Below are 26,957 nucleotides of genomic sequence, written 5' to 3'. Positions count from 1 at the left end.
GGTGTGTAAGATTAGTCAATGTTAAGGGCATTTTTAACCGAACATCAAATAAGCGATTGCGAACGATGCAGCTCCAACCGAGAGGCATATTTAACGGTATTTTGCCCGAGGTGAATAGTGTGACACTAATATCGACATCTCACGGCTCAGAAATGCCATTTTTTTCTCGAACGGAGACGAATATGCTTGGTATTTACTTTTTTTATTAATATATTTTACAGTATTACTGTATTTTGGAGTATAAAATGAGTTTTTCGCTTGAAGATGGTCTAAAAAATATAGAAATATATCTAAATACGAATTGACTAGAAATTATTAAAAATAATATTTTTTCATTAGAGATCACAATTTTACAAATAATAGAATACAATGAAAAAAGAGTATTCATTTTACATACTCCAAAACAGTTTATAAATTAACAAGTTATTTTACAATTAATAAAAATATATAAATTATTAACTAAAATTTCAAGAAAAAATTATGTCAATATGTTAAGACTAAAAATTAAACAGAATAAATTTAAAAATTTTAATTCTATTTTAAATTTCTTTAATTTAAATAAAATTTATTTCATTTCTTAAAATTTTTAACGGTAATGCGAGAAAAATTTATTAAATATTCTGAGCTGATTTGTTTCCAGTTACAAAAAAAAAATCACTACGAATCGGAGCGTGCCGCGACTCGCGAAAGCTTGTCGCCGTTGGAATCCCAGCCGAGCCTGACGCCGTCGGACCGGACGCCAAATCCCTCGCAATCCGGGACTTAAACGTTTTCAATAATGCATACAATTGGAGCGGCGTCCGCAATGCCCGCAGAATCTCGATCTCCCCACCTCTGCCTTTTCTTTTATTTATTTATTTATATGCTAAATTATAAAATAATCTCATTTATGCTCCGTTTCATTTGACTTTTTTTTTATAGTTTCTAAAATAATTTTAAATATATAAATAATTTTTTTAAAAAAAAAAAAAAAAAAAAACTCGAAAAAATCGTCCCACATAAAGCCTTGGGTTTAGTTTGAGAGGGACTTTTTATTGTTTCTTAAGGCATAAATGCTTGGTTTGGAACATATTTTTTATTGATTCTTAAATCAGTTTTGTAGTATAAAAATTAAAATTTTGTATTAAAAATTTATTTTAAGAGGAACTAATAATAAAGACATCCCAAATGGAATCTTAATTTTTCAAGTTCGCAACTCTCCTTGGTCCATTAGTTGGGTACTTTGGCTACAAGTCTAATAACACATGTGTCTTGGATTCTGAGTTATAAATAAGTTATTTGAGTGGGGCTGTCAAAGTTAGATCACAAGTAGGGTTCGGATTGAACAAGAAATTGACCCGACACTATTCGACACAACCCGAACTCGACCTGTTTTTGCAATTGTGTCAGTTTTTTTTTTAACAAGAACCCAAAACACTCCTCATGTCGTTGTTATTTCTTTCGAGTTCCGATCTCTAGCTGAATTATCGAAGGCTTGACTCAACGACGAGGCAGTGATCGTGTGACGACTCTCAGGGAAGCAGGCGTGTGAGGGAAGCGGACCAACGATCACCATCGGAGGCTTGAGCCGCTTGACGCGAGGCGGCCCTGGCCCCACGTCATTGTCAGATGGTGGACGAGTCTGAGCAGACACGACTGAGCTAGATGATGCGACGAATGAAGTGACTAAGCGGGAAAAAGTCTATCAGGGTCAAACCTGGTTAATTTCGGCTTTTCGGGTCAACCAGAACTCGACCCAGTTTTACAATCGGATCAAAATCCCTAACTCAAACCCAACCCGATTTAGATTCGAGTTAATCTGAACCTGAAATTTTCAAATCTGATTTTTAGGTCATGTCATATATTGACACACCTAGATGCATGCGAGAGTGGTCTGATTTCTATCCCTCAATTCTCCCCCAAAAAATCTCTCAATTATACAAAATTGATTTAGAATATTCTCTTTAAAACTAAATGAGATTAATTTTATATTACAATTATAACATGAGAGATTATTCTCCACCAATTTGATATAATAGAGAGATTAAATTTGAGCAAAATAATATTCTGGATTTATAATCATATATGAATACTGTGAGAATTATTTTGAGATTTTATAAATTTATATATACAAATCTCGTATTCTTTATTTTTAATTATTAAAATAAAATTTACAAAAAAAAAATCCAAACCCTAAAGTCGGCCCCTCTCCTATATAAGCATCAACGCAATCCTAACTCATCTTGCCCAAAACACCCTCGCTGCACTCTCTCTCTCTCTCTAGAAATGGTGCTCTGTAGTCTTTATTCTACAATGGAAAGCTGCGTTGGGAACAAGAGAAGCCGGGAAACCTCGCCGGAAGAGTCGCCTGAGGCAAAGCGTCTTCATGCTGATCTGATCTATGGTATTCTCGAAGAAGACGATGTCGATGTGGAAAATCGGGAAGCGGCGAGCTTGGATTTGGCGACTGTGATGAAAAGCCTCGAAGAGGAGATCGCCTTGCCGCCGGAGGAGAACGGTGAAGCCAGCCAGGTAGAAATCGAGTACTTGCTTGAGGCGTCGGACGACGATCTAGGTCTGCCGCCGCCACCAGCTGCGGAGCTGTGGACGGAGGAGGAAGTTGAGCCGGCGGAGGGGTTTGGTCAGATCTGGGGGTTTGAAGAGGAGGAAATGGCGGTTTGTTATGAAGACTTGATGGAACTCGGTGTTCCGGCGGAGGCTTTTGGTCCGGCGGATGACGATGTGGCCCCATCAGCCGCCGACGGCGGGATTTTTAACTCTTCTGATTTCTACTGGCGGCCGGAGTCGATGCCGGCCCAGTGAGTGGAGATTTTTTTTTTTGAATTAATTTTAACTCGAACAATATTGGCGGAGATGGAAAGGGTAAATTGCAGAAAAGGGCTTAATTAAGTCTTTAATTACACAAACGATTAAGTATCATATTGCAAAATGAGTAAAAGAGTCGTTCTTTATAACAAATTTGAACCGATTTTCTGCTGCTGCTTTGTTTCTGCTATTTCAAGTAAGAAAAATATGAAAATTTCTTAATTAAAAATTTGATGTTGGGGATAATATTGTAAATAAAATTTATTTGAAAAGTAATTTTTAGTATATAGTTTTGATATCTCTCATAATTGGTAAAGGTGCTATAATTTTAATTTAATATAAGATTATTTAATAAATTAATTTTTTATAATTTAATTAGTTATAAAAAAATAATATTTTAAAATTTTATTAAAAATACTTATGTTAACATTTGGTTATTTTTAAAATTTTCAATTCACATTGATATAAATTTTAACATTTTATTGCAATAATAGAATTGTTTGTAATAATTCATTTAGTTTATCATAATTATAGTAATTATTACTCTTTCAATAATACTTTTATTTCAATCTCAATAAACTTAATCAAATAATTATTTATTAATTAGGGACATAATATAATTCAATACTATATAATATAATTTAAAAATAATTTGATTAAATAATATTTTTTCTCATTCACCGTATTAATATCATAACGATTAATTTATTTAACGAGGCATTGAGTATAAGTCCTATGTATGCGACAGGTGTATGAATTTGTCTTAATTAAATAGTCGCTTAGTTGTTCATAAGATCAAATTTATAAAATTTGCTGTCTGAAAAATTTTTTTTAATGGGGCACATATATATACAACAAATTATAAAATATTTTGCAAAAGTTTCTATCATGAAAAAAATAAAGATAAAGTAATAAAGTTGGTGATTTGATTGATTATTATTAGATGAAGTTTTTATGTATCTTGAATTATTAATTTGAATCATTAAAAAAAAAATCAACAGAATCAAGAAATGGTAAAATTCAGAGCCTTGCCTGGGCACCCATACCCACACCCACCCATATATAATGGGTAATGGTGGTTATGGAAACACTCATGGCCTCATGGGTGGGTACTCAACATCGAGGGATAAAAAGATTTACGTTGTTAATAACCGCATGTTGTATATTGTCACAATCATCATTGGACAATGTTCAGCACTGAATCGTGTTGCGACCATGGCAAATGTTGATATGGGGCTCGAAAGTTTACATTAAAAAAAAGGGCAACAAGCCTCAAGGTCATCAGTCCGTGGTGTACTACGTTCGAAAAGCGTGGAAAGTGGGTAGATATGGGTGGGTACGGCCTCCCGAAAGTCGCCATGGGTGGATGTGGGCGGGCAAAGCCCGCTCATGCAGAGCGTGGGTACCCAACCAGAATCTTTTGTAGGGCTCTGGTAAGATTACATATTTAGTGTAGGAGGTTTCAAAGTTTTAATTATAAAAAATACTTTTATTTTTTTTTCAAATAAAATAAGTTATTTTTAACAACACTCAAAATAACAATAAACTATTTTTGACTTTTTTTTAAAATATCAAATTTGGCTTCCTCCATTGTCATTACCATCGTTGTCATCATCATCATCGCCTCATCTACCATGATCATTAACATCGAATAAATAAACAAAAATAACTTTTTTAAATCTTAAACATATTTTATTTTATAAGAAAAATATAAATAAAATAAAAAGTAGAGAGAATCTCAAATAGCTCCTAAGTGAAAGATAATGAGAGGCAAATATTTTCAATCATTCCCATCAAGTCATGTATATATAGAGATCTCTCCTCTTAAACACTCATATTAGACCTCTTTGCTTATCCACTCGAGCTAGGTTAAATTTGTACTTCAACATCAAATTTTAGGTTCTAGGATGCACTCAAACGTGGGACCCGCACCAATAAGAAAGGCCTCACAACAGCGAGATAAATTATTCTGTACGGACACAGGACCGTCCGGATGCCAATCAGAACGAGCCATTGTCACCCGCCACGATACACAACAAATAGGTGATGTGGTTTGTTCTTATTTGTCTATGAACAGCATTCGTATCCGCACAGAATAATTTCACCAACAACGAAGTCGCCACCTCAATGCACAACTTGTTTAGACTTTTTCAAATTAGATTAAACCCTATTCCATCAAATTCCTCCTATAGTTTTTTAGATTAGTAACAAATCATTGTCTTTGTCCTCAAATTATTGGTGAAATAGAGGCTTCCATAAGTAAAGAAGGAATTGAAATTGGATAAGATCAACTGTTAGAGCAATTATGGAAACAAATTATTGAGTGTATGATTGAAAAAAATAAATAAAAATAATCATTACATCCCTTTCTAATAATTTTCTTATAGGTTTTGCATTGTTGTGAGCTTGTTTGCTTGCAATGCTTAAAATTGAAGCAACATGAAAAATAAGAAGTAACTTAGAATTTATTTTTATTTTTATTATATTTTATTTAAATTTTAATATGAAATAAAATTAGGTATGGTATTTTAAATAAATATTATTTTTACTTTTATTGAATATTAAAAACGAATATGGTGGTTTTTGCCTTTCATGGAGTTTCCACGTAAGAATACCTTGTCACTGATAATTCTTGCAGTCCTCTATTTAATATGTATGTGTGTTGGATCTTCGTACAAAGTTAGAACATTAAACATTATATCTCGCTATTGTCTTGAAAGTTTTGGTACACAACAAACCTAATTAAATTAAAATTAATCTTGATCAAAAGCTAATTGAGCATAATTGAATCTAAATCATTATGATTCCAAATTATCAACTAGTACAAATGCAAATATATTATCTCAATGTAGTGTAGAAATCTACAAGCGGTCTTATATTTAAAGCTCCTTCTAAACACTAAGGTTTTATTTGGGACAACTTCCTTGCTGGTTTGTAAAGTAGTTTTTTATAACAAAAAATTTTTGGATTAGAAATTTTATAATAGATAATATTTTAAAAAACAGAAAGAAAACTATCACAAACAAAACTAAATTAGCTTTTTACCACTATTTTTTTGGTTACTTTCAAAAAAAAATTTATGCTTAAAAGTTGCATTAAAAATCAGTACAAAAAAACGTCTCAAAGGAAGCCTAAATTAGCTCAAAAATTAGAAGAAAAAGATTAGAAAATTAATACAAAAGAGTTATTGATTATTGATATATGCTGGCAAAATCTGAAGCTTGTGGGGAAATACCTAACTACGTGGGAGAGAAAGAGACTTGAATTCATCGCATGCAATCAGAGCTTAAATTCTAAAAAAATTGAGCCTACAACAATCATTCAATCATGAATATGCAAACAGAAACTAAGGCAACGACACAAAGCGAAATTGAGAAGAGAAAAGGCGAACTCGAAAATCGAAAGCCACAAGACGAAATGCACGGCTAACCCTTAAGCATCAGTAATATTAATGAATAAAGCTGGTTGAATTCAGGTCAATAACTAGTTGTCGGGCTGACCTGAACACGACCCAAAATTCATATCATGTCAGATATTCGAACCCTAACCCGACCCATTTGCTATCAGGTATCGTCTAGAGGACAATCAAGTGCAGTCACGTCATCCAGTACCGAGCCGCGGTACTGTTAAGGGTGATGTGGCGTTAGGGCTGCAAGCAAACCTAAAGTTTGACGAGCTACTCATTGCTAGGTTCGATTAAAGCTTGTTTGTGGTCATTTAAACATAATAAACAAACAAACTTGACCAACATTTTTAATACTTGGTCCTTAAAAAAGCAAACTTGAACACTAATGTGTTCGGTTCATTTATGTTCATGAATAACATTTTAAGTTCGTAAACAACCTCGACATTAAGCTCGATTCACGTTTGATTTTGAACTTGTGAATAAGCTCTATAAATATATTCATAAATTAATCATATTTTCATTAATTTTAAATGGGCAATTGCTTTTATTATAAATTTAATTTTGTTGTGGGCTAGAATATACGCGGCGGTAGAGTTAGAAAATTTTCATCTGAGCGTTGTACGAATATCTAGCACACACAAACATGAGATAAAAGAACACAAGGATTTTTACGTGGAAAACCCGAAAAAGGGAAAAAACCACGGGGCCATGCCCAGTTGAAAAGTTCCAGTAGTGTAGTTTGAGGTACAAAAGACTTATTCGTCCCACAAGTTAGGACGATCATATTACAATGAGTTTCTTCTGAATTGAAATTCAGTTACAAAGTTTTGCAGAGTTCTGGCATCACCTGAATATCCGGCAGAATTCCGGCGTTATTTAGGCGGCGGAAAGAACTCTGGCGGTGGTCGATAAGGAGCTGATTCTCCATCCCTTTCTCTTCTTCTTGCTTGGGTCCCCTCTCATGAGAAATTAGGGGTCTATTTATAGATTTTCTGGAGAGGCATAGCTTGTAAATAGGTGTGAGATCAAGGGCAAATAGGGAGTGGTCGAATGGACGGTCGATATTGAATCCCAAGAAAATTTCGTTAGATTTTCTGGAGAGGCATAGCTTGTAAATAGGTGTGAGATCAAGGGCACCGTTCGTTAGACATTTGAAGGTCTTAACGATGTCGGAATTTGGTGATCTTGGGCACGATGGATTCTTCTCGTCGAGCCCTTCGATTTGACTATAAGCTCGTTAAAATCAGAGACCGTTTGATAACTCAAATTGCAGTATGAGATTTCTAATAGCTCTTTGGGTGCTTGATTTGAGCTCATTTGGGCTCGAATCGAGTTGAATTTGGTGTCGTTGGGTTTGTATTTCCGAGACGCTCAGTTTGACTATAAGCTCGCTGAAATCGGAGTTCAGATGCTCCCGAATTTAATTTTTGAAGTTTTCGATTTGGTTTTGCCTCGAGATTCGTGCTTGATCAAAACAATTTTTGGAGAATATAACAAATTTAATTTAATTTAATTTTATATCTTTAATAGAATAAATTTGTTCATGAACAAGAGACATTTCATATTTGTCAACGTTTGCTAGATTGTTTGTTTAAGATATTCATGAACAAATATAAGATGAATCATAGATCATTTGTTCGTGAACGAGATCATTTGGTAGCTCGAAAATACTAGTTATATATATATATATATATATTGTTCTTAAAGGATATTTATATGTATAAAATTTTATTATATATTTTAAAATTTTATAAATATTATTAAATGCTCATATACTTATATTATATGATTTTTATGTTATTAATTTTTAATAATATTATTATTTATTACGTCATCCGGTTCGACCCCGGTTCGACCGGTCGAACCGTTCAAACCGTGAACCTCTCCCTCTTCCGGTTCGTTGTCCGGTCTGATTTTCACAACCTTGCTAATTTCAGCTTTAGACGGTGTTCGATGATGCACCTAATATTCTCATGCTAAAATTAATAGAATACTAGAATAGAACCCTAAACCCATATAGGTCAAACTGTAGCAGCTAATCCTTTGCAGGAATCTGTCACAGTAAATAGTAGAACAGATTAACGAAGACTTTTCCACCGACAAGAACTACTACTCATTTACTCATCAGCGTCTCTGTCACCAACCACTTCGCTGCTACAGATTCAGCCATGGCTGATGGCCCTTTGCAGGTTTTAAATAATTTCATGAATTATTTTTTATTTTTTTTCTTCCAGCCGGCAGAGAGATCAATCCAGTTAAAAAAACAAAGGAGCTGAACTTGGACTGGAAATTTTGGCTGTAATTTAATTTATTTTTATATTTTTTTTGGGGAGAAGAAGAAGGCAAATAATGTAATTTATTTTTTATTTTATGCATAGATCTTGATAGGTGGAGATGGCTGATTAAATGAAAATTAAATATTAGGGCATCACTGGTAGGGCAGGTGGAGCTATGAGTGGTACACTGTGCAATGATTTTTATTATGTTAAATTATGATGATAATTTATCTTTTTGTTTGTATAAATTTTAATGTTTTTTTATAATTTTTTTTTGTAGGCATATTTTATAAAGATGATGATTATAAAATTATCTTGATATATCATTAAAAAAATTATCATGATCAAGCACTAATTTTGAATTCAAAAATTTCAAAGTTAAATCCCGAATTATCTAAACTCTAATTTAAAAAAAAAATTATAATCTAATTGAATATCTCAAAATCGAACTAAAATACTCCAAATTCGACCCAATCTGAGCCCATATGGGCCCAAATCTAGGACTTGAAACATATTTAGAAGATTCAAACTATAAATTAAATTATCAATTGATATCCAAATGTGACAGGCTTCTAGTTGAATAGAGTGTCTTGACGAGACAAATTCAATGAACACAAGATTGTCGAATTATGACATTTATTAAGGCAGTCAAATGCTTGATAAACAATCTATGATAAAGGGAATCGATATCGGCCGTCAATTCGAACCAATGCGCTCTTAATTTTCTCCCTAGTTGCTTATCATATCACTCCCAAAAAACTATAAATAGACCCCTCATTGAGTGGAGATATTATTCTGTGCGGTTTTGAATGCGTCTAGAGGCCAATCAGGACCTGCCACATCTTTCAATGCATTGTGCATTGGATGACATGGTGTGTCTAGATTGACCTCGGAATGCGTTCGAACATCGCATGTAATAATTTATCCACTGAGAGGGGACGAAGGAAGGAAGAGAAATCAGCGTTCTCTTGCCTCTAGACTCTTTCTCGACCACCAAGCGGCCACCGATCGTCGTCGGACTTCCGCTCGACGACCAGCTATCGCCAAACTTCTGCCCGACCTCCAGCTACCACCCCACTTCCTCCCTGCCATCAACTTATGCTGAATTTGAGCCCGGCCAACGACCATCGCCAAACTTCCATTGGATTTAAACCGACTACCAACTATTGTCGGATTTCCTCACCTCCACTAACCATCACCCATCGACCTCCGAACACCGTCACCTTTACTATTGTCTTTTCGACATTGTCATCTACGAACTATAGTCCTCCCAACAATAGTCACCCGACTACGACCTTTTCAAGCTCAGTCACTCACTGGCTACAATTTTTCTAGCCACCGTCACCCGACTATGACTTTTTGACCTCCGTCGCCCGACTACGATCCTTCTGATTATCTTCGCCAAATTATGGTCCTTCTAACTTACATCGTCCACCAATTATGGTCCTACCGACCAAATTAACATGTTAACACTAATTCCTCCAACTCCCACTATGTAATGCACTTTATATGATATATGCTTGCTACATCGAGCCAAGACTTTTCCCCTAATGAAGGGCCTCATTTGTAATCAAGTGTAAGCACTAATTGATTCATTTAAACTGTGCAAGACAATAGTTTTTCCCTGTTTTCATGAGTTTCCACGTAAAAATTTTGGTGTTTTTTTTTTCCCTATTTGTGAGCAAGATACTCAAGCAACGCTAAGACGAAAGATTTTTTTACTTTATCGCTGCGAATATTTTAGCCCACAACAGCTATAAAGAAGGTATCTTTTTTAAAAGTTGTTATAGGAAAAAACTTACTAGCACAAACATTTTATGAAAGAAGTAAAGCATAGTAGCAACACAAAGTATAATTACGATATGAAAAATAAAATTGCAAGAAAATTTTTTCAAACAAAGTCAATATTTTGTACTAAAAAACTGCTTTAAGAAGCATAAAGAAATTTATTCCGAACAAGGCATAACACGGTAATCCCTCTTTGCTATAGCGAATATTCTAAAATATATTAAATGAATTAATGTATTTGATGAAAAGCTTATGTTTGTTTACCTAATGTTCATTTAAGTTCATTGATGTTAATAAACATAATTTTTATTTTTTAAATACTCTAAATTTGAATGGGTCAAATTTGAGCATATTCTAATGAATTTATTTATATTAATGAATGATTTATTTGTTGTTATTGAATTTAATTGTAGTTCATATATTATTCAATAGAGATTTATTTAGCTTAGTTTAACTTTATTCATTTGCAAATTATTTTATTAGGTTTGGTTTCTTTTTGCCTTTTATTTTTATTTTTGGCATAGAATGTTACTTATATTGCATTACTTGGAGAAATTTTAATTTGATAAATATAATATCAAAATGACATTTGAAATCAAATAAATTACTTTCCTTCTCTTTTATGTAAATATTTATAATTACTTTTTTTAGTATTTTTCCAAATTAAATAATCTCTCATATTAAATTTATATTCAAAACTTTTTAGTTTCGGTATATTGTTCTTTAATAGTATATTTATTTTCCAATTTTTATCTTGTTCTTTGTTCAAATTTTTTTTCTTATTTTTCTTTTTCAATACACAAATTTAAATAACCATATTTATAAAATGTTGACATTTTTATTATATAATTTAAATTATGTTAACAAGTTAGATATTAATTATAAATTCATTACACCAATTATTCATTTGAATTTAAAATATTCTTCATTAATATTATAATCTCATGAGATTTCATTTAATACATTATTTACGAGCTTATTTACTACCTAATTTAAGTACTTACTCATTTAAATTTGGAAGTACAAAATTTCAAATAAAAAAAACCGCAATCTGAAGACATTATTTATTCAATAAAAAACATTAAAAGCTTATATTTATTTAATTTAATTAATTTTTTATTTAAGATTCAGCAATATTAATAGAAACTTGACTATCTAAAATTACCATAAAGTCATTTAGAATGCAATAAAACTATCTTAAACTTAATTATTTAGATTTATTTATTAGGTTAATGAATAATCAAGTAATTATTTAATCATAACAATTTTGTTTAATAAATAATTACATATCAAGCTATTCATACTTAAATTTTATAATTATCTTAATTAACTAATTAGGTGATTAATTAGGTAATTAATAATTAACTATCACAACAATATAAACAAGATCTTATATCTTTTATGCGAACATTTGCTCATAATATCATTAATTGAAACAGCCATAACAAATACAGAGAAAAGTGGGAGAATTACAGAAAAATCCCCACGGGCAGCTCTTATTACGAACAAAAAGATCTCTTCAAAAAACCCGTGGAAAACTTCTCCCAAAATACCCCTGCAATTCAGCATATTTGCGGTCACTATTACAACTCTTTGTTTAACTAAATAACACACAAAATATAATTATAATAATACCTTTCAACTCTCTAACGATGTGATTTAAATGTAAATGCGAAAAAAAGTAGGGACTAAGCTGCAAAATTCCCAATACTAGTCAAGGAAAGAGAGATCTCCACCGTCGAAGTGTGGGTCCCAAAGGGGAAGGTCATCGAGACCGACGAAATCGTCGCCGAGATTTCCGACGAGGAAATCGCCTGAGTCGTCGAGGTTTCCGACGAGGAAATCGGCGGAGGGGCAGCCGGAGAAAGTGAAGTTTATGTCCACCGGGTCCATGTCATCGAAAGCCTCCACTTGTGGAGCCAATGGAAGCTCCGAGGGCTTCGACGGAGCGGGAATCTGTTGAGCGGAGACGTCTAGGACTGAGGAAGGGGAAGCGAGGGAGAGAGTTCGTTCGGAGATGGAAGAAGAGGTGGAGGAAGATGGCGGCGGAGTGGAAGAGAGCTGGAGGCCGAGCTTCTCCGCCTGGATGCGGGTGAAGGCTTCCTGGTAGGCTTCGGCGGCCTCCTCTGCGCTGTCGTATGTGCCGAGCCATTTCCGAACTCCGCGAATCGGGTCGCGGATTTCAGCAGCCCATTTTCCCCAACGCCGCTGACGAACGCCTTTGAAACGTGGGGAGGAGGTGGTGGGAGCGATGCGCCGGAGCTTTAGGGTTTTCAGCTTTTTCGGGTTTTCGGGACCGTCGATGGTAAAGGTGGACGAAGAAGAAGAAGATATAGGGTTGAGACGGAAAGGAAGGAGCGCGATCTCACGGACGACGCGCTTTTTCAGGTTAAGAACAGGGAAGAGATCGTCTTCGTCGCCAGAAGAATCCGTCGCGTCAGGGTCGTTCAACAGTACGCGGATCCTTCTCATGGGCTTCGATTCAAATTTCCGGACGGCGGTGGCCTTCTTCTTTATCTTTGCTCGCATCATGTCCTGGATCAGGAGCTGTCTCTGAGGTCCCGACATATTTAATCACTTTGCTAAATACAGTAACGCAGTAGATCGATAGGTTAGGGGAAAAAACTGAAAAACAAAATTGACGATCTGGTGATTTCAGGACAGATCAGAGGTGTCAAGTTAGGGTAGCCCGCCGAAAGAGGAAGATGGCCGGATCTATATGTAAAAACCCAAAATACTTCACTCCAAATCCAGGCCTGCAAAAATGGAAAAATAAAAACCGTAAAATCAAACCGACTAACAAACGAAATCAATCCTATGAAGACCAAACAAGTTAAAACCCTAGATGGGCACGAATGAATACCTGGAAGAAGGAAAGCGCATGGAGACTTTCTTTGCACCCGCCAGCTTCCCTTGCATAAAGGAGAAGGGAGAGAGGAACGGCCGAGGGCCGAGCAGAGCGGAACAGTTGGGTCGCAGCAGGGACGAAGACGACGATCGGAACTTGAGCTTCTTAACGTTACTGTCTTCTTCACCGGCAAAGAAGCGAACAAGCTCGAACGACATAAATCCGAAGCTCTCCCCAATCTGAAACCCGATAACTCCTGCCCGTCTCCGATCGCCGCTCCTCCTCCACCGCTCCCCGGCTAAAACCCTAGAAAAAAAAAAGGAGGATACACCCAGATAAGGGTTTTAAAGCCAGAAGAGCACGAAAGTAGATTAGAAGCCTACGGCTCTGCTCTCTCGTCCTTTCTGCATTCCCCTAATATTTTTCTTTATGCACGTATAAATCTTTAAGAATACTTTATATATATATATATAAGTAAATTAAAATAAATTTATACAAAACATTATATATATAAGATTTAAAATTAAAATATCTTAGTTGATAACTTAAGCTTTAAATTAGGATGTCAAAATTTGATCAGTGAAAAATTTTGGGTTCGGATCAACTAATTTCTCATACGAGTTAGATTCAAGTTCAATAATCTCATCCATTCAAAAAACGATAGTAATGATCCGATTTACACACAAAAGAGACGATTAGGGGCATTCGTTCCTTCAAATCGAACAAGAAAGAAGACAGACGGAACCTGCATGCGTGGGTTATCAAATGAGAGAGTAGGTTGAGGGTTGGAATGGATCTTTCCATTCGATCAACTAAGCATGTGTGCGATTCGAGCAGACCGAGCAAAACAGAGAGCGCCATCTCGAGTCCTCTTCCTTTTCCCTTTTTTTTTTCTTCCTTTTCCCTTGATCCTTGTGCGATTCGAGCAGAGCCGTAGACACCTCATGGCTTAAGTGCTCTACCTCACTAACTCACCTCGCCTGAGGCTCACGGTCCCAATTTTCCCTGACCGCGGTTGCCATCGCACTCACCCGTTTTTGAATCAAAATGGGTCAGCGAGTCAGGTCAACCCGGTAGCCCATGTTGGTTGGGTCATATCAGATTAAATTAACCGACATGTTTGAAAAAAAACGGATCTGATTCGAATTAGATCAACTAGTGTCCGATCAATTCTAATTGAATCAAACCTTACCCATGACCAATTTTGATAGCCCTTCTTCAAACCAACATACTAAAATAAACTCAGTATCTTTAACAATACAATACCATTCATTTGATAAAATTTTCTTGTGCCAATAAAATTTTAAATAATTATAAAATGATAAATACCTAATTGAAAAAATATTCTCATTTTATTTTTCAGGAAAAAATATACTTAAAAAATTCAATTCTATATTCTTATATTATTTATTGAAGTTATTGATGAATAAAATTAGTTCATATTTATTCGAAATTGAACTTTCACATTCCTTCGAACAATATTGAAGCGGTTGAGGTTTCATTTGGCGCAGCTTTTTCACTGCTTCTTAAAGTAATTTTTTAGTATAAAATTTTTATATGAAAAGCTTAAAATCTGAATGGATAAATGAAATAACTTCGCAAATTGAAGTTGACCTTTGCAAGCCCTCCACCCCTAATATTCTCTTTCTCACAGCTCTCACTCAATTTAGATGCCAGTTCAGAACATCATCGTAGAGAAAGCAAGGGAGTCAAAATAGGCTTTCGAGTCAGTTTCGAGTCAAATAAGAAATTGATCCGCTCTTAATATATTGGATTTGAATCCGATTCATTTGTTCAAATGGGTTTAAAAACTAGACCCGATCACTGATTAGGTTGATTGCAATGGGCAACAAGACAAGTGCGAGCGTGCTGAGTAGGTGAGCAGGCCAATGAGTGCTAGCGTGAGTGGGCGAGGGGTAAGGGCGAGGCTGCAGATGAGCGCGAGCGAGTGACGGGAGCCAATGGACTAGTCAAGCGAGTTGCATTCAGATTTGTGGCATAACATGAACCTAACCCAATATTTCAATCAAGTCGGAAATTTAAATGTAAACCCAACCTGTTTATTAAATAGGTCGACCCGAACCCCAATTTTTTAACTCAAGACCGAGTCAAAATTTATGGTAGTAATTAGTCTGTTGGGACACCGAACGCTATCCAGAGACCAATTAAAATACACTACATCACCCTTTCACAATACCAAGGCATGGTACGACTCGGTAGCACAGCTCGGTACCGAGCCTCGGTACCGCTCAGTACTGCGGCATTTGGACGTAGAGTTACGCCCGACCGCACAAAATAATTTATCTTTTGACATCCCTAACAAAAACAACCAAAATGTAATATTAATAGAGATATATAAAGCAAAAGAATATTTTAAAAACTAAAAATATAACATTTGTAGTTAAATTGCTTTGAATGATTAGAATATTAAGTTAGCATATTTCATTATATTTAAATGACATAAAAACTTGATTTCAATTTATAAATAAATCAAAATATAATTAAAAACTTTATGAATCATATATGAAAATAGAAACTATTTTCAATTAATTTTTTAAATAAATATTTAATTATCATTATAATATAACATTTATTAAATATTTAACTATTATTTACTATTAAAATATGCTGACCTAATTGTTTTCCAATGAAAATTAATTAATAATTAATGAAGAGGGAATTTAGCTGGCAGGCACTGAAGTCTCGTGAAGTCCTAAAGGGCGCGAATGTATGGGGGAGACGTGGCGTCATAAAAAGCGTGAACAGCCTTAAAGCATGCGCTGCAGATTTATTTATTATTATTAATTTATTATTATTTTTTTTATATATAAACATTTTGGTGGAATTTTTCATTAAAGATTTTCATATTTTGGCTAAATGTTAATTATAATAAGATTTAAAGTTTGGAAAATAAATAAAATAGGATGGAATATTTTGATATATATTATATTAGAATGACGTTAAAATTTATTTAAAAAATAATGTAATTAAAATACTTATGTAATACTAATCTTAAAAAGAAATTAATAGTTTATAAGTTTTTCCTAATATAAATTATATTACGATATGATGACATAATTTTTTTTATTAATTTATTATTTTTTTGTCATGTTGATTCTACATGAAATTAGATGCATATTTGAATTAAAAAATTTTCAAATTAAATTTAGGATGTGTAATTTGAATTCATCAAACTTATAGTCAAATTGAACATTTCAATTAGACAGACCAAATGACATAAAAAATAATCCAATTTGAGCCAGAATGAGCCCAAATGAAGGGTTTAAATTTTAACTGAATCTTCAGGACATTAATTGAATGACTATATGATCGTCAAGTTTGGCATTCTTATAGTTGAATAGAGTGGCTCGATGAGACGAATCCAATGAATCCAAAATATCTTGATTCTAGTATTTTTAAGACAATTAAATGTTGAACAAATATTTTACGATTAAGAGAATCAATACTAGTCATAGACGAAGTGTTTCAAATTTTCTCCATATTTACAGCACGCACTCTCACAATGAGGAGGGGTGGGAGCCTGAATCCTTAAATATTCAAGAGAGCTAAAATGCTTGGGTATTTTTGGAGCTCCATCCGAACACCATCGTCAATGTACTTTGCCCGCCGCCACCATTTTCACACCTTTAAAATGCTACATTATAATTAACACCATTGAACAATCATATAGCACTAAAATCAAAGGAATATCATTAAAGCATTTGAATCTATTTTGAGATAAGTGGGATATATATTTATTTTATATCATGATGATCTCAAAGTAGATCTAACGGCTTTAAAGCTCATCATCACCATTTTTTTTTATAAGCACATGATGACATAAATTTTTTTTTTTTCCTTAAAAAATATTCAATCCCTACACATAACAAGGTAAGATAATGCCAAATCATTAAATACCATGATGTTTCACTTTCAACATTCTAATGCTTTCATGAATACAAAGCCTCTATGTGATAATGATATGGTTAATGTTGAAGTTCCTTTGGCTCATGGAGTGTTGGATTGTGATTTTAATGCAAATAAATTCCAAAGCTAGATCCTGGTTAGTGCAGCTCCGTCGCGATCCAGCGCGGGCGGGATCCGTCTCGTCTCGGGTCGGGTCGTGACAGGAGCATGGTGCTGCAACTGGGGGTGTTAATGAGGCTGGGGACTTTATTGCGGCTGGGATTTCTCCGGGTACTCTACCTGCTCGTATTAACATTAATGTTGTGGAGGAAGGGCGTGCTGATGTGGTTGAGCTCGATAAATTGATTGTTTCGTCGCCTGAGTTGGGTGAGGAATTTTTGCGTATGTCTGTTAATGAAGTCCATGGAGGTTCGGCTGTTGTGGTTTCGGGTTCTCCTGTTGTTAATGTGGATGTCAATGCTGAGTGTTTGCAGGTGGAAACTTTGAATGGAATTGCGGTTGGTTCTAACAATCTCGTTGAAGTCCCTGTAAACTTGGCCGATACAAACACTATGGTCAATCGTTTGGGTGGCAATTCTGGGTATGATATTAGGAACCATGTGGATTGGCTACATGGTTCTTCTGAATTTGAATCTGAGTCCGATTTTTCGGGTTGTGGTGTGGCCTCTCCAGATTTTTTTGGTGGATCGGACCCTGGGAACGAATTTACTCTGGTTCGGGATAGACCGGTCATCTCGCTGCCTCTTGTGGGCGTTTTCGTGGGAGGGGCCAGAGAAGAAGATAATTTGGATTTGTATTATGTATTATGCTCTTCTTTTCTGTTTACTTGTTGTTGATTTGGTCAGTTTGGTGCTGAGTTGGATTTGGACTATGATGTGGCTGGGGCTCACGTCCTCGTTGCCTTGTGGTGGCAACCTTTGGTGAATTTACTCGAGTTGGTGGGTTTTTTAGTCGCTTTCTTCACCTTATTGGACGGTCCGTGCGAGACTTCGGGGATGCTGGGAGCCTCGGCTGATTACTGTGTCCTTTTTTCATTATATCCTTTCTTTCTTCTCCTTATTTCTTTATTCTCTTGAGATTGTAACCGTTCTGTTTTTATTAATAGACTTTCTTGTTTTGCTTAAAAAAAAAAGGTGAGAAATAAATTTTAAAAAAAATGAATACAAAGCCTCTCTAGTTAATGCTCAACAATTACAATCTTCATAGGAGAATATTAAACTTGAACTTTAAATGACATTGGATATATAATATTTGCTATGGGTGTCAATAAATGATCCGACCCGTCAACATGATTTGAAAAATTCAGATACGGGTTGACTCGTTCATTAAACGGATGGAATTTGGCTTAGGTTTTTTGATCTATTTATTAAACGGACTGTATTAAGGTTGACCTGTTTAATAAACTAGTTGTGTTCGAGTTAGATTTTCTAACCCGTTTATTAAACGGGTCAAAACCCCGGCCGGTTTTGATCCAAAAATAACTCATTTAATATTTTTTTCTTTTAAATTTTTATTTGTTGGTATAATCTTCTTATTTTTACTAAATTGGCACTAGATGTAATTTAATAATTAATTAATATTTATTTTAATTTTTAAGAAGAAGATTACTATAAATAATAATAATAATCAACTTTTTTTAATGAACGGAAAATGTGCAAGGGTTAATAATAAACTAATTCCTACAACTCATTCACCTCAATCTCTTATCAAATAGAAGGCAAATATACTCAATGATACTCTTTTAACTCCAGAAAAAGTTCAACATTTCTCCATTTGGAATCCCTAGAAAGCATTCAATATAGGTTAATGGATCAGATTCAGGTCTCACATGTTTTAAAAATGGTTCAAAATTACAGACATGATCGAACTTGTTAGCAACACGAACAATTCAAACTCGACCTGATAACCCATTTTGATAAAAAAAAAATTATATCTTGTAAACTATAAGGTTTAGTTAAATTTGCAAAAGAAAAATTGAAAAAAACAAATTTAACGGGTCACTTTTAGGTCAACATTGGGTTTGCAAGTGAACTCACACTTGATCAATTTTATAAACATGTTAAAATTTTAGACCCAAACTCGACCCATTTATGAAACAAGTCAACGCAAACCCTAATGTTTTGGCTCGAGTCATTTTTTGACACGCTTATATACATATGTCTTATACAATCACATACACCACACAATAGAGCACATCCACAAGGATGGTATGTTTTTTGCATGTTTCCTTACATTATGAATAATATTACAATTTTAGCAATAATAAAAAAAAATGATTAGACCTATTAAAATTTCCTTACATTATATGTCATTTGTTCATGGAAGAAAATTCCTATATATAGCTTCAGCACTTCAAGATCTTTATTCTTCTCCCTAACATTTACTAAAGCTTAATTTGTTTAGGATAGCTTTCTTATTATTTCTTAAAATAGTTTTTTAGTACAAATATTTTAATTTTTCCATTTTTCTAGAAGCAGTAAGCAGGGGCGGATCCAGCCTTTTCTTTTAGTGGGGGCAAATTCAATATATAAAAAAGTAAATACCTCCATTTCATTAGCAAAATTCTAAGTAATACATTGTACTTCATAATAGTTTATGAAATAAAAAAGAAAATTACAAACTTTGCATTCTACTTTGCATTTTCTGATAATGTTGCATGATGACTTCATTTGGAATAGAATCAAATACTTCTTTTTCAATATATGGCACTAAACAATCATTGAGACAAGCATAACTCATTTTGCTACGCAGTCGATGCTTAATAATCTTCATTGCTGAAAATGCTCTCTCAACCGTAGCAGTAGCAACTGGTAAAGTCAGTGCCAAAATGATAAGTCTATAAACCATGGGATACACAATATTTTTTTTGGCCTTTACAATCTGTTGTGCAAGAGCCGCGATACTAGTCAAAGATGTGAACTCATCACTAGTACGCATATCAATAATATAAGTAGCTAGCTGATGATCAAGAGACACAAGATCAACTATAGAGAAATCTGCCGGATATAACTCTGCAAGACGAACTAATTTTCTCTTATCATAAGCACCGAACATATTACTTGGATTTAGACATGCAACACAAAGAAGTAACTCGGTACTAGATTCAGAGAAACGGTTATTAAGTTTCAGAAGTTGCATATCAACAACAGTGTAGAATAAATCAACTCGATAATGATGAAAGTTTGTTATTTCCGCACCTTTTCGTACTAACCGTCCACGAGCCTTGAATTTAGAATCTATATTTGGAACTTCAATTTCAAAAACATTACAAAAACGTGAAACTTCTTCAAATAAAGGTTCCCATCCATTTTCCCTCAACATCTGTAATCGTTGCTTGGCCACTTGTACCAATTTCATTGCATTTACAATATCTTGATCATTTCTTTGTAAGGCTTGTGATAATTCATTTGTAATCCCTAAAATATCAATCATTAAATGCATTGCCAAGATAAAATCAAATGATTCCATAGCATGTATTAAAACACCTGCTTCAACTGAATGTTGATCATGTATCCCCTCATATTTGACAATTTCAAGTACTTCGTTCACTAAAGCATACATTTTTCTTAGACTGATTAATGTATGAAAATACGAACTCCAATGGGTGTCACTAGCACGATGAAAATTTGTTTCTTGGTTCAAACCTCGACCACTAATTAACTCTCCACTGGTTAAATGAAAAACTATTTTATCATGTTGAATAGCTTTTAAGGTGTCATTTCTCTTACATGAAGCACCAACTGTATTGACAATTCTTGAAGTGATCTCAAATAAATGCTTTATTTGCCAATAATTTTTTGCAATAGACACTAAACATAATTAAAGTTGATGAGCAAAATAATGAATATAGAATGCCTATGGATTATCTTTCAAAATTAGTGCTTTCAAACCATTAAACTCACCCCGCACTACTATGATCTCCGACATGACCCAATAGCTTCTCTTTACGCTTCCAATTCTTAAATCCTTCACCAACAAATGTATCTCCACCGCCTTTGCTAGAATTAACTTGCTCTTGAGACTTAAACAAGTAGCAATAAAGACAAAATACTGCATCTTTCTGTATACTATATTCCATCCAATCAGGAAAGTCTTCAAACCATTTTGAATTAAATCTACGTGCAATATTTCCAATCATTGTTTGAGGGAATTGATGATTTTTTGGTTGATGCGCTCCCTTCAACAAATAAGCTCTACGAACTCTATCACGGTCGTTTACATCATAACTCCAGATGGAAGGTCGAAGACCAGGATCAGCAGGTAGATTGTCAATATCAATCTCGACACGTTCTTTTCGCTTCAAGAACCGTTCCATTTCTCTAAATGATAATAATGACTAATCCAATTCAGCTAACAATGTTATTCTAACAAAATTCACAAATGATTGCAGAAAAATGCCAAAAGCAAACACAATCATCATAAACATATTTATTAACTATGGATCCTGTATCCAAAGAAGTGCAGGTAAACATAAAAGAAAAATCCCTTCCCTCTTTTCTATATTTCGTCATATACATTAGTTTTTCACTTGTTCTTCTTGTTTGCGTGATACAGAAGATAAGGAATGTGTTGTATATTAACTAATTCCTAAAGCAAACACCATCACTGTATACTAAAATGCTTAATATGGCACTATGATAACAACAGTACCAAGATCTAAATAAGAAAAATTGAACTTAGAAGGCGGCTGAGACTTCAAACTGAAATTTTTTCAAGATGTAAACTGGAATTTTTTCAAGATGTAAATAAGAAAAACTGAAAAAAGAAATAGAAGGCAGCTGAGACTTCAAAAAAAAATTGGCTGTCAAATGATGTAAATAAGAAAAACTGGAACCGCCCAAACAAGATGTAAATAAGAAAAACTGGAATTTTTTCAAGAAAAACTGGAATTTTTTCAAAAAAATTGAACTTACCTTCAAAACGATGAAGACGGCTGTCAAATGGGAAGAGATGGTTGTGGGTAGCCGGCGACCTATTCACGAAGAAGCTTAGACGCAAAGATGAAGGCGACTGAGATTGTGAACGAGAGCTTTCCACCCGTCCGGCGATCTCTTCACGAAGGCGGCTGCAAACTTGAAATTTTCGAAGAGTCGGGCGAATGAAAACTGTGAACGACTGAAATTGGAACGGGGCAACATGAAGATTTAGGGCAAATAAATTATTTTGAGGGGGGGCAAAGTTCCTAAATTGCCCCTCCAGTACCCTAAATTTTTTTATTTAGGGTGGGCATTTGCCCACCCTTGGCTAAGCCTGGATCCGCCGTTGGCAGTAAGAAAGTCTTCGTATGGCTTCGTTTGGAATGATGTTTTTGTTGTTTCTTAAAGCAGCTTTATAGTAAAATGCTTTAAGAAGCAATAAGAAAGCCGTCCCGAACGAAGCCTTAGTTTATATTCTAGTTATTGCGAATCTTATGCTTTTCATGTATGCCTCTACCATATAAAGGAGAAATTATTCTGTGCGGACATCGAACGAAATTCATAGTCCGGAAACCAACAAGAATGCCCCACATCAGCCATACAAAGTTTGGTATCGAGCGGGGAAGACGTGACGCATTCTGATTGGTCTTTGGACGACATTCGGTGTCCGCACAAAATAATTTTCACATATAAATGAGGATAGTATCAATAACTGAGCAGCAACAGGCAGGATGAGGTGTGCTTTAAGCACTTGAAGTTCATGGAATTTTTCAGACAAAGGCTTCTAATCACACAGCCTTATGAATAACATAAATTATTAATAATTTATATTAAATTATATACTTATATGTAAATTAAAATTATATTAAAAATATTATTTTAATAATATTCTTATTTATTATATCATCCAGTTCAACCGATCGATCCGTGAACTTCTTCTTCTTTTAGTTTATCGTCTGATCAGATTTTCGCAACCTTAAATTTTTTATATAAAATCTGTAGGATTTGTTATGTAAGTTTTTGTTGGTGGGAGTAACCTTCAAACTCTCCATGAGAAAAAATAAAAAATAAAAAGAGCTTATCGTAAAAAGCATATGTCAAGTATATATGATATAGTGGCCTAAGCTTCTCCTTAATTGACCTCTGATTTATAGGTTTAGATTAGGATTTTAAAGTTAAATGTAAGCCTAAAGCTAATAAGGATCTATATGAAAAATTGATTGAACTAATTACTATTTGATGCCGTTGATTTACTAGAATAAATATAATCACTGAGTTATTCGAATATACTACAAGCTAGTAGCTCATAAGCTGGAGCAAATAGCGTCTTTTTTTGGAGAGATTATTACATGCGGTCACCGGATTATCTGGAGGCTAGTCAGGACACGCTATGTCACCCAATACATATCGGTACACAGCGTATTGGTGAAGTGACACGTCCTGACTTGCCTTAAGTTCATACGACGTTCGATGATCACACGTAATAATTTCACCTTTTTTTGTCCTTGTCATTTCCCTGCAGCAAGCCTAGCAATGTTTTCATGAATTATCTAAGCCAAACCATGAAGTTCTTTAGCTTACAAAAAAAGCTTTTATGAAGTTTAACAGATGCTTATGAAACACAAATCACGATTCCTAACAGTTAATCCATACAATTAAAATCAAACAAAATGGTTAAGGTTTCAATTTTAATTAATGTAAATTTTGTATGTTAACCAAATAAGAAATCAGGAAAGTAGGTGAAATATTATATATAGATGTGGGTGATCAAGTCATTAAAAAGAATGCATGTTTTAGATATTTGGGGTCTATTTTTCAAAACGATGGTGAAATAGATGGGGATATTATTAGTAGAATTCAAGTTGGATGTCTGAAATGCAGGACGACAAGAGGCTTGTTGTGTGATAGAAATGTACTCCTCAAAATTAAGGGAAAAGTTTTTAAGATGATGGAGAGACCTGTAATGTTTTATGCCGCGGAATGTTGGCCATTAAAAGAGAAGTATAAAAGTAAGTGTTGCAGATAGTTAGTATGGTCAGGTGGATCAGTGGCTTTACACTTATAGATAAAATACGGAAAAAAGTTTATACGTGAGGTGGTTTTAATAGCTCTAGTGATATATAAGATTAGAGAGAGTTTTCTCATTGGCCTTCTGATAGTTTGGTCGCATAATGATCCTTCTCGGTAGGTGAACTCCTCTTGATTGGTGCAATTCATGCGATGGAGCTTTGACTAAAAGCTTATCAGCATAGATATTGACGCGCAGTTCTCATTGGTTAGGAACTCTGACTACCAACTAAGAGATATTGAATTAAAATTTTATTATTAATTATTTAAAAAATTTAATAAGATAATAGGTAAAACAAAAAAAAATACAATTAAGCCTTAGATATAATAATGGATATTGTTTTCTTCTTTTCCTCTTTCTCCACAGATTTTTTTTTTGTGACGAGGAAGCATTTTCCTTAGGTCAGTGAAAACTCCGATCAACCTAGCATGCAACCCATACCAATTTACACGGTCCAACACTTAAGACTTTCACTGCTTGCCAAGGGATTCGAACCAAGGACCTAGGCTTTGCCCAGCTGGCTCTTCACCACCTGGACAAGTAGCGGTGGGTCCACAAATCTTTTTACATTTTACTTTTCCTCTCTTTTCTCTTGGATTTTAGCTTTTTTGCTATTGATTTCCTTTTCTATTTGTTTCTTATTGGTTGTACCATTCACTTGACTTGTTATTGACGTCACAAATATAAGTATGCAAAGTTTGTTTTTAAAAAATAATAAGATAATTTAGGTCTTCTTAGCCTACAGTTACAAACTTCAGCATTTCCATCATTGAGATTATAGAATTAAAATTTTGCATATTTAGACTAATGTGAGCTTGTAATTAATTTACCTTAACAATATAAAAAATAATTATAATAATGATATATATAATTGTTTGACACAATTTTCTTACATTTTTCATATTAATGAAATATTCTCATTTGGCTATAATTATTATTTTTTAATATTTATATAACTTTCTATGATGAGAAATGATTTTTTATAATTGATAGAGTGTCGTAGCAGTATGAATATGATAATAAGATTATTTTGAAATATTTATTTCTTTTTATAATAATTATATTATAATTTTTATAACTAATTGCATATGGTCCCTTTATGAATATTAGATAGCCATTATTAATGTTTTTTATCCACTTCACAAATTTTGAAATTGTTTTTTAACTATGAAAAATTAGCTCTAATATTTCCATTTACATTAATTTTCAATTTTTTAGAATCTTAGAAACAAAAAATTATAAAATTCATTAAAAATTTTAATATTTGAAAATAAGTAGTAAAGTTATTGATGCTTTCATATTTTCATCGGAATTTCATTATCAAAACTCATTTTTTCTTAATTATAAATTATTAAATGGGTTGGCCTTATAATAAAATAATAATTTAAAGGGATAAGTTTAGGTAAATATCCAAATGAAAGAGTAAAAGGTTTACTATTATGAGCCTAATTGTTGAAAAAGTAATTTTAGGACTAAATAAGTTTCGTTTGAGATCACTTTTTTACTGCTTTCTAAATCAGTTTTTTAGTACAAAAAAATTTTTGAACGAGAAATTTTTGTATTAAAAAAATGCTTTAGAAAACAATAAGAAAGATGTCTCAAAGGAAGCCTAAAATACAAAGTCCATTATACAACAACAAAGAACAACAACATCAATCATTTATCCCACTACGTAGAATTGGCTACATGAATTCTTTTTCTCCATTGCGTCCTATTAAGAATCAAATTCTCATTTAAATCTAATAAAGAGATATCATTTCTAATATTGTATAACCAAGTTTTTTTAGGTCGATCTACCTCTACCTTTCTTAACATAGGCCAAATCTAATACATATACTCTTCTAATAGGGTCATCGACTGGCTGCCGTTTTACATGACCAAACCATCTAAGGCGACTCTCTCTAATCTTATCCATCACGGAAGCTGCTCCAACCTTTCCACGTATATGCTCATTTCCTATCCCGTCTCTAAGAGTAAATCCAATCATCCATCTGAGCATCCTCATCTCAGCAACATTTAACTTAATATTGTGATTCTCTTTTAATGGCATAGATGATAGATGAAATACTATTCTCTTCTTGTTGATGATGGATGCCTTGCTCTCTATTGATGTATAATAAGCATTGATGATGGATGTACTGCTCATTGATTATTTGCTTGCAAATAAAGAAAGATAAGATGCATAACAATGAGGTGATTATGACTATTACAAGAGTCATTCATTATTTGTTGCAAATAAGACATTTAAAATATTCAAGCATTTAGAATATTCCATATAATTAAGTTTTGGTAATATACAAAACTTCATTATTTATTTTCATATATTATAATTAGAAATGTAAATGAGTCACATAAAGCTAAAATCACTCCTTATTTGAGCTAGTTTAATTAATCATATTTATAATCTGCTTATGAGCCAGCTTATTTATGATGAGGGAAATAAGATTATTTTTACTTAAGCAACTTTTATAAAAAATAATCAAAAAATAAAAAGATCAGAAGAAAAATAATAATAAATCATTAGATATTACAAAATGAGGCAAAATTTTTAAATATTTTGTATTGCTTTCTATATGAACTCTTAAATTTTAACATATTTTAAACCTATTTTACATAAATATTTTTAAACAAATCAGCTCATAAGATAACGAGTCATTGGCTCAAATTTGACTCATCAGACTCAACTTACAAACCATTATTGAGTTGAGCCCACATCAACGCACAAGTCAGCTTGACTCAATTACCCTTAATTCAAACTATTAAAAATCATAAATTTAATGATATTTTATTTGTAACTATTTCAAATGTACCATCAATTCTTTATAAGTTGTAAGAACACCACCCTTTTGGAGGATCTCACAAGCAACAGTTCTTATTTTGTATCATTTGTGGAACCAATTATTCCTTCATTATTTTGTGAATA

General features: G+C 33.6%; 3 protein-coding genes across 4 annotated transcripts; 1 reads left to right on the top strand and 2 right to left on the bottom strand.

Annotated features, from left to right (window-relative positions):
* The first annotated feature begins 2,238 nt into the window (after nucleotides 1-2,238).
* On the top strand, nucleotides 2,239-2,958 carry LOC110095986. Its single transcript, XM_020821728.2, has one exon. The coding sequence runs from the start codon at nucleotides 2,266-2,268 to the stop codon at nucleotides 2,800-2,802; it is 537 nt and encodes a 178-aa protein (XP_020677387.1). The 5' UTR covers nucleotides 2,239-2,265; the 3' UTR covers nucleotides 2,803-2,958.
* An 8,714-nt stretch (nucleotides 2,959-11,672) lies between these two features.
* On the bottom strand, nucleotides 11,673-13,517 carry LOC110095987 (ethylene-responsive transcription factor ERF118). The gene is made up of 2 exons (XM_020821729.2): nucleotides 13,139-13,517; nucleotides 11,673-13,031 (listed from the first exon to the last, which is right to left on the bottom strand). Exon 2 carries the CDS (start codon nucleotides 12,841-12,843, stop codon nucleotides 11,986-11,988), a length of 858 nt encoding a protein of 285 aa, XP_020677388.1. The 5' UTR covers nucleotides 12,844-13,031; nucleotides 13,139-13,517; the 3' UTR covers nucleotides 11,673-11,985.
* Nucleotides 13,518-19,534: 6,017 nt separating this feature from the next.
* Nucleotides 19,535-22,290, bottom strand: LOC110095983. Of its 2 annotated transcripts, none has more exons than XM_028694829.1 (2): nucleotides 21,964-22,290; nucleotides 19,535-21,369 (listed from the first exon to the last, which is right to left on the bottom strand). In XM_028694829.1, exon 2 carries the CDS (start codon nucleotides 20,609-20,611, stop codon nucleotides 19,664-19,666), a length of 948 nt encoding a protein of 315 aa, XP_028550662.1. In that variant the 5' UTR covers nucleotides 20,612-21,369; nucleotides 21,964-22,290; the 3' UTR covers nucleotides 19,535-19,663. The 2 variants fall into 2 exon arrangements, with proteins under 2 accessions (XP_028550662.1, XP_028550663.1); XM_028694830.1 differs by having other exon boundaries at nucleotides 19,535-20,466; nucleotides 21,964-22,287.
* Nucleotides 22,291-26,957: the final 4,667 nt, after the last annotated feature.

This window comes from Dendrobium catenatum, unplaced genomic scaffold (assembly GCF_001605985.2).
Source record: "Dendrobium catenatum unplaced genomic scaffold, ASM160598v2 fragScaff_scaffold_574, whole genome shotgun sequence".
In the NCBI taxonomy this organism is placed as follows: Eukaryota; Viridiplantae; Streptophyta; class Magnoliopsida; order Asparagales; family Orchidaceae; genus Dendrobium; species Dendrobium catenatum.
Note: the sequence above shows the minus strand (reverse complement) of the source record. Positions and strands in the feature narration are given on the sequence as shown.